Raw genomic sequence first — 7,350 nt, 5'->3', positions numbered from 1 at the left:
CCCAACCTCTCCCTTCTCTTCCTCCCTTTCCCCGAACCCCCACCCGCCCAGTTCTACCTCCATCCCCATCCCCCACCTGATTCTTTCTCCCCTCTCCCGTCCATTCTCCCCGCCGCCACTCGATTTCCCCCGCTTCGTCCCCTCCCCACCCCCCGCGGTTCCCCAGCCCCCTCCCCCGCAGCGGGGGTGCTGGTCCCGGGCGGGGCGGCCCGAGTTCCCGGGTCCCTGGCTGGGGTCCAGCCCGCGGCCGAGGCCGGGCGGCGGCGGGCGGGCGGGGTTTCTGGCCGCGCGCGGTTTGGGGGTTTTTTTATAACCCTGGCAGGCGGCTCAGGAAGTGCCTTCCCCGCGCCCCCTCCCCCGGCCACGCCGCCGCGCTCGCTCGCTCCCTCCCTTCCTGCGCGCGCGGGGCGGCGAGACAGCGGCGGCGACGGCGCGGAGGCCCCGGGCGCGGCGCAGGTAGCGGCGCGGGCGGGGGACCCGGGGTGCGTGACTCGGTGGGACTTTGTGTGTCCTCATCGAGCGGTGAGGGCGTGGGGCTGTGGTGCCCTGGATGGGGGAGGGTGTCCCGCTGTGCGACTCGCGTCTGTGCCTGAGTTCTTCAAGTGCGCGCGCCACTGATCGCGCCCGGGATTGCCGTGGGTTTGTTTGCTCTGTGTGTGTGTGTGTGTGTCCGTCCACGTAGGGGCGGAGTGGTTGTGCATTACATGTGTGTGTCAGTGCCTGGGGATGAGTCTCTTGTGTGTCTGCCTGTGTGTGTGGACAGTGTGTGCGCATAGGGGTTTGCTGTGTGCGTGCAGATTTGGAGATGAGTGTATGTGTGTCTGGGTTTGTGTGTGTGTCCCCAAGCATGTGTGCGTTTGTCTCTGAGTGTGATGAGTGTGTAAATGCCTGTGTATGTGTGTCTGGTGGGGGGGTGTCTAGGTCTGTGGGACTTGTGAGTTTGTGGTTTGGTGTGAGCATGCAAATAAGTGTGTATGTGTCAGCGTGTAGGCCTGTGTGTCTGTCTCCTTGGGTTGTCTGTGTATGTGTGTGAGTGTGTCTGTGTGTGTAGGCCCCAGGTGCCTGTATTTGTGTGGCAGCGTGTTTCTCTGGCTTGTCCCGTGTGTGCGCGTGTAAATGAGTGTGTGTTTACACATGTCTGGGAGTGTGTGGTTGTGTGTTTCCATGTGTTTATCTCTGGGTGTGTTGAGTGTGCACTGAGCCTGTCGGCGCGTATGTCTGCGGTGGAGGCGTCCTGGCGTCTTTTGTGGGTCTGCAGTGCCCGAGCGCCTGTCTCTGGTTGCGCGGGATGTGTGTCGCTGCCAGTGTGTGTTTGTGTGTCTGGGTGTGGGAGTGGCGCCGCCCACTTCCCCTGAGTTGGTCACTGAGGCCACAGCCGTCTGTCTCAGGGTGTCTCCAGCGGTCGGGCTCAGGGCCTTTAATTAGCGGCCGGTTGTGGGGGACCAGCCCGGGCGCCGGCCCCCTCCTCCCGCAGGCCCCGGCTGGGCCTTTGTCTGCTCTCCGGCAGGGGCTGCGTCCTGCCGGCCCGGCCAGATGTGCAGCCGGGAGGAGGCCGGCAAACTGGGGCCTCTGCCTGGGCAGACGCGGCCTTGGCCTCCACGTGGGACCGTCCCTGGGCCCTGTCCCCGCAGCCTGGCCGGAGAGGTCTGGGTGTGGAGCTGAGGGTCCCTTCAGGATCCCCGGGATGGGATGGGATGGGACAGAGCCTCTGTTTCTAAGCCACTTCCATTTCCCGGAGGCATTTCCTTCTCCAGGCCTGGCACCCTCCCCCACGCTGGCCACCTCCCTCCTGCCTTCGGGGAGGAGGGGCTGAAGGAATGGCCAGGCCTGGGTATACACACACACACACACACACACACACACACACACACACAGGGTCACACACACATACCATAATGCACATGGAGTCACACGCTCATAGTCACGCACAGGATCACACACTCACATACATGCTATAACGTACATGCAGTCACACACATGCGCCACAGTGCACATGCCTCACTGACATCCTGTTGTCCACCACCATCTCTGTCCCTGAGCCTCTTTCAAGCTTCATCTTCTGCCCCAGACCCACTGCCTTGTTAATGTCCCCCCACCACCCGCTGCCCTGGGCTGTGTCACACCTCTCCACCACCCTGTGGGCTGGACCCAGCTCAGACACCTGTGAGCCTTCTGCAGATCCCCTTCCTCCCCCCACCCCACACACTGTGCGTAGGTGAGTCCCCTTCCCCTGTCCTCACCCCCCATGCTGGGTCCTTCCATGATGTCCCAAGCCTTGTCCCTCACACCCCACCTGAGCCCAAAGCACAGAATGCGGGATGAGGGTTTTGGGAGGAGCACCTCACTTCAGAGGACAGTGATGAGGACTGTGAGGGTCTTAGGGGGACCGGGACAGACCCAAAGACACTCTAGACAAGACCAGAGAGAGCCCCTGAAGGAGGAGGACGAGGCACCAGGCCTGGCAGTGCAAGAACAGGAGAGGAGGGAGGCAGCCAATGGGAGAAAGGGGTGAGGTCCCTGCTTTACTTGCAATGAGAATGTTGCTACCTTTCCGGGGTGGCTTAGAGCAGGAGCAGGGGTCAGAGGTGCCCAACCAGGAAGGGCTTTGATCTGGGAGTTGGTTGACACCTCCAAAAAAGAATAGGAGAGAAGAAGAAGAAGAGAGGGAGAGGAAGTGGGTTTTTGTTGGAGGGGGTTCATTAGGAACAGAAGAAAGAAAAAGTCTAAGAGGAGGTTCTCCAGGGGCAGAGAGAGGGTCCAGATTTCCTCAGCGATCCCTCAACTACAGACTCAGCTCAGTGCTGAAGACCAGCCCAGCTCCTCCTCTTTGGCCCCTCCCTGCCCAGGCTCCAAAGAAGAAGAAACAAAGGCCCAGAGAGGTCCAGGTGCAGGGAGCAGGCGAGGGAAGGATCCGTACAGGGGCCCAACACCACTCCACCAACTGAAGCCCCCAAAAGGTAAAAAAAAAAAAAGAGAGAAAAGAGAAAAAGAGAGAGGCCGGGTGCTGTGGCTCACGCCTGTAATCCCATCACTTTGGGAGGCCAAGGCGGGCAGATCATGAGGTCAAGAGATCGAGACCATCCTGGCCAACACGGTGAAACCTCGTCTCTCCTAAAAATACAAAAATTAGCTTGTCATGGTGGCGCACACCTGTAGTCCCAGCTACTCAGGAGGTTGAAGCAGGAGAATCGCTTGAACCCAGGAGACAGAGGTTACAGTGAGCGGGGATCGCACTGCTGCACTCCAGCCTGATGCCAGAGCGAGATTCTGTCTAAAAAAAAAAAAAGAGAACAACAACAAAAGGAATGGACATTAGCCCAGCTGAAGAGTGCAGTGGGGTCACAGAATATCTGTGAGTGAGCTCCCCGTCACTAGAGGGATCCAAGCAGAAGTGGGGAATGTGGGCTTCTCAGTCCATCAGCAACTTGGCAAAAACCTGGCTCCCTCCCTCGGGGCTGAACTGCCCTGTTTGGGGATTGACTGTCAGACTTGGCTGGGCTGCAAAGAAAACAAGACTCTGTGATTAAGGGATTTTGCACAGAGGAGGAGGAGGGTGGAGACAGGAGGGTGGGGGAAGAGGGTTTGGCACAGGTTGGTGGCCCAAAGTGTTGTCTGCGGCAGGCTGGCCTGGGGCAGATGCTGGAGAGACTGAGACCTGCGGGGCAGGTTGGCTTGGAGCCTTGAGAAGGAAGAATCTGAAAAGAGGACGGAAACATAGGGTGGAGGAGAGGCTTGGGAGGGGGAGGGTGCTACCCGGTGTGGAGAATCCAAAGACAGGGCCCAAGACAGTGGGTACGTGGGTGGGCATATGAAAGGCTGGAGGCTAGCTTTAATCTGGCTTGAATGGTGCTACCCCTTTTGGAGAATCCAAAGACAGGGCCGGGGACAGTGGGTGCGTGGGTGGGAATATGAGAGGTTGGGGGAATGGAGTACTAGCCTTAGCTTTCATCTGGCTTGAAAATTCAAACTGACCACCCCAGCCTTCAAGTGCCTCTGATGCCAGCCTCCCCTTGCTCTCCTGCACCCACCCTGCCTGGGTGCATGCCAGGCTCTACCCCACCTCCAGGCCTTTGACCTTGCTGTTTCCTCTCCTGGTGCACTTTCTCCTGTCTCTTCACACCATTGATTTCTTATGCTTTGAACCTCTGCTTCCCAGTCTCCCTATGGATACTTTCTAGAGAACATGTCACAATCTGAACCCTTCTCCATTCACTTGACTGTCATCTGTCACTCCTAAGAGATGGAACCCCACAGGGCTAGGGCAAGTAAGGGTTGCTATCCTCAGCATGCATGGCTGTTATGCCCCCATCCACCCTCCACCAGACGCTATAACCCAATGAATGAACCCAGGTTCCACCTCTTTCTAGCAGTGTGACCCAGGGCAAACTTTATCACTCCTGAGTCTGTTTTCTCATCTATAAAAAGATGAACGATTGCGAGTATGATGCGAGGTCAGGAGTTCAAGACCAGCCTGGCCAACATGGTAAAACCCCATCTCTACTAAAAATACAAAAAAATTATCCGGTGTGTTGGCGCGTGCCTGTAATGCCGGCTACTCAGGAGGCTGAGGCGGGAGAATCACATGAACCCAGGAGGCAGAGGTTGCAGTGAGCCAAGACTGCGCCATTGCACTCCAGCCTGGGCCACAGAGTGAGACTCCATCTCAAAAAAAAAGATGATCGTGACTTCTCAAGTTATTTTGGAAATGAAATGCGATGGTAGGCTAGGTGCAGTGGCTCATGCCTGTAATCCCAGTGCTTTGGGAGGCTGAGGTGGAAGGATCGCTTGAGGCCAGGAGTTCAAGATCAGCCTGGGCAACAAAGTGAGACCCCTGTCTCTCCAAAAAAACAAAAACATTAAGCAGAGGTGGTGGCATGCACCTGCAATCTCAGCTACTTGGGAGGCTGAGGCAGGAGGATTGTTTGAGCCCAGGAGGTGGAAGCTGCAGTGAGCTATGATCACACCACTGCACTCCATCCTAGGTGACAGAGTAATGCCCCGTCTCAAAAAAACAGAAATGCAGTGGTGTGGAAACTAGGGCCAGTAGCTGGTACATAGGAGGTACTCCCAGCATCCCAGTCCCTGCCTGTCCTCTTGTAAGAGTGTAGGAAGGATTGGAAGGGGAGGTGGGGAGAGGGGAGCGACTGAGTGAGAAAATGCATTCAGAATCTTCAGTCAGGTGAAAAGCTTTGGCCATGGTTGGCCTTGGCATTGGTTGTGCTGGACAGCGGGACCAGGCGCCCCCTTACCTGGCTCCCCCCTCCCAGGAGCCCGGTGATGCTGCGCAGGCTGTGAACAGGGGAGGCGGCACTGTGGGGGCTGCCGGCAGCCGGGGCTGGGGAGAGACATGTGGACACGTGGCCTCTATGGCTCCCGCCTGCCAGATCCTCCGCTGGGCCCTCGCCCTGGGGCTGGGCCTCATGTTCGAGGTCACGCACGCCTTCCGGTCTCAAGGTAGGGGAAGTCTGGTGGTGGCGGTGGGGAGGGAGCGAAAAATTTAAGAGACCAGTTGGGCTCCAACAGAAAGAGGTATCAGGGGGCTGGGATGGGGGTCAATGGGGGAAGGCCCTGGGGTCAATAGGCGGGAGCCTTGCAGCCAACTCCCTGGATTTCGGGGGTCAGTGAGGCCAGCATCACTTGCTCCAGCAGCCTAACAACTAGGACACAGGGGTCCACTAAAACCAGGGCCCACCCCAGGCCTCTGACCCTCACCCACAGATGAGTTCCTGTCCAGTCTGGAGAGCTATGAGATCGCCTTCCCCACCCGCGTGGACCACAACGGGGCACTGCTGGCCTTCTCGCCACCTCCTCCCCGGAGGCAGCGCCGGGGCACCGGGGCCACAGCCGAGTCCCGCCTCTTCTACAAGGTGGCCTCACCCAGCACCCACTTCCTGCTGAACCTGACCCGCAGCTCCCGTCTACTGGCAGGGCACGTCTCTGTGGAGTACTGGACACGGGAGGGCCTGGCCTGGCAGAGGGCCGCCCGGCCCCACTGCCTCTATGCTGGTCACCTGCAGGGCCAGGCCAGCAGCTCCCATGTGGCCATCAGCACCTGTGGAGGCCTGGTGAGCAGAGGATTCTGGAAAGTGGCAGGGGGCGGGGAATGCCTACTAGTTTGGAAGTTAAGAAAAACACTTCTACATAAAGGTCAGAGAAGGAATGATAGCGGGACATTTTTAAAGTGTTTTGAGTGAATCAGTACTTTGGGGATGCAGCTAAAGCAGTACTTAGAGGAAAATGTATAGCCTTAGGTAAGGCCGAAAATTAATGAGCTGAACATCTATCTCAAAAAATTAGAGGCTGGGCACAGTGGCTTATGCCTGTAGTTCTAGCATTTTGGGAGGCTGAGGTGGGTGCATCCCTTGAGGTCAGGAGTTCAAGTTCAGCCTGGCCAACATGGTGAAACCCCATCTCTACTAAAACTACAAATAAAAATTAGCCAGGCATGGTGGTGTGCATATGTAATCCTAGCTACTCAGGAGGCTAAGGTGGGAGAATCGGTTGAACTCAGGAGGGGGAGGTCGCAGTGATCTGAGATCACACCACTGCACTGCAGCCTGGGAGCCTGTCTCTGTAAATATATAGTGTCTCTTTAAATATATATATATCTCTTACATATATTTATATATATTATATATGCTTAAATACATATTTATATTTTTTATATATAATTATGTGTATGTGTATCTATACACATACATTCATAATATACACATACACATATATATAATTAAAAAAACAAATTACAGGCTGAGCATAGTGGCTCATGCTTGTAATCTTAGCACTTTCGGAGGCCAAGGCAGGAGGATCATTTGAGGCCAGGAATTCGAGACCAGCCTGGGCAATATATTGAAAAAATAAATCTCTATGAAAAATAAATTAAAAATTTAAAAAGCCAAACATGTTGGTGTGCTCCTATAGTCCCAGCTCCTTGGGAGGCTGAGGCAGGAGGATCACTTGAGCCCAGGAAGTTGAGGATGCAGTGATCTACGATTGCACCACTGCACTCCAGTCTGGATGACAAATTGAGACCTTGTCTCCAAAAAAAAAAAAAAAAAAGAAAGAAAAAGAAAGAAATAGCATGGATACTAATTACCTATGCTAAAAAAAAAAGGCCGGGCGCGGTGGCTCAAGCCTGTAATCCCAGCACTTTGGGAGGCCGAGGCGGGCGGATCACAAGGTCAGGAGATCGAGACCACAGTGAAACCCCGTCTCTACTAAAAATACAAAAAATTAGCCGGGCGCGGTGGCGGGCGCCTGTAGTCCCAGCTACTCAGGAGGCTGAGGCAGGAGAATGGCGGGAACCCGGGAGGCGGAGCTTGCAGTGAGCCGAGATCGCGCCACTGCACT

At 56.0% G+C, this 7,350-nt stretch overlaps 1 protein-coding gene across 30 annotated transcripts in view; it reads left to right on the top strand.

Annotated features, from left to right (window-relative positions):
* The first annotated feature begins 400 nt into the window (after positions 1-400).
* Positions 401-7,350, top strand: part of ADAMTS10 (ADAM metallopeptidase with thrombospondin type 1 motif 10) — a 32,093-nt gene continuing 25,143 nt past the window's right edge. For 15 of the 30 annotated variants that reach the window (XR_012428333.1, XR_012428332.1, XR_012428331.1 and 12 more), the window contains exons 1-4: positions 401-456; positions 2,847-2,957; positions 5,268-5,454; positions 5,719-6,065. Coding sequence is in view for 5 of the 30 variants with exons in the window: in XM_045378415.3 (XP_045234350.2) it covers positions 5,367-5,454; positions 5,719-6,065 (435 nt within the window). In the remaining 25 variants the exon portion in view is untranslated. Of the gene's footprint in view, positions 483-2,846; positions 2,958-5,267; positions 5,455-5,718; positions 6,066-7,350 lie in introns of those variants that run through there. The other 15 variants (XM_045378414.3, XM_074025694.1, XM_074025686.1 and 12 more) reach the window with 5 other exon arrangements.

This window comes from Macaca fascicularis, chromosome 19, assembly GCF_037993035.2.
Source record: "Macaca fascicularis isolate 582-1 chromosome 19, T2T-MFA8v1.1".
Classification (NCBI taxonomy): Eukaryota; Metazoa; Chordata; class Mammalia; order Primates; family Cercopithecidae; genus Macaca; species Macaca fascicularis.
The sequence above is the reverse complement of the archived record's forward strand: the minus strand, read 5'-3'. Positions and strand labels throughout refer to the sequence as shown.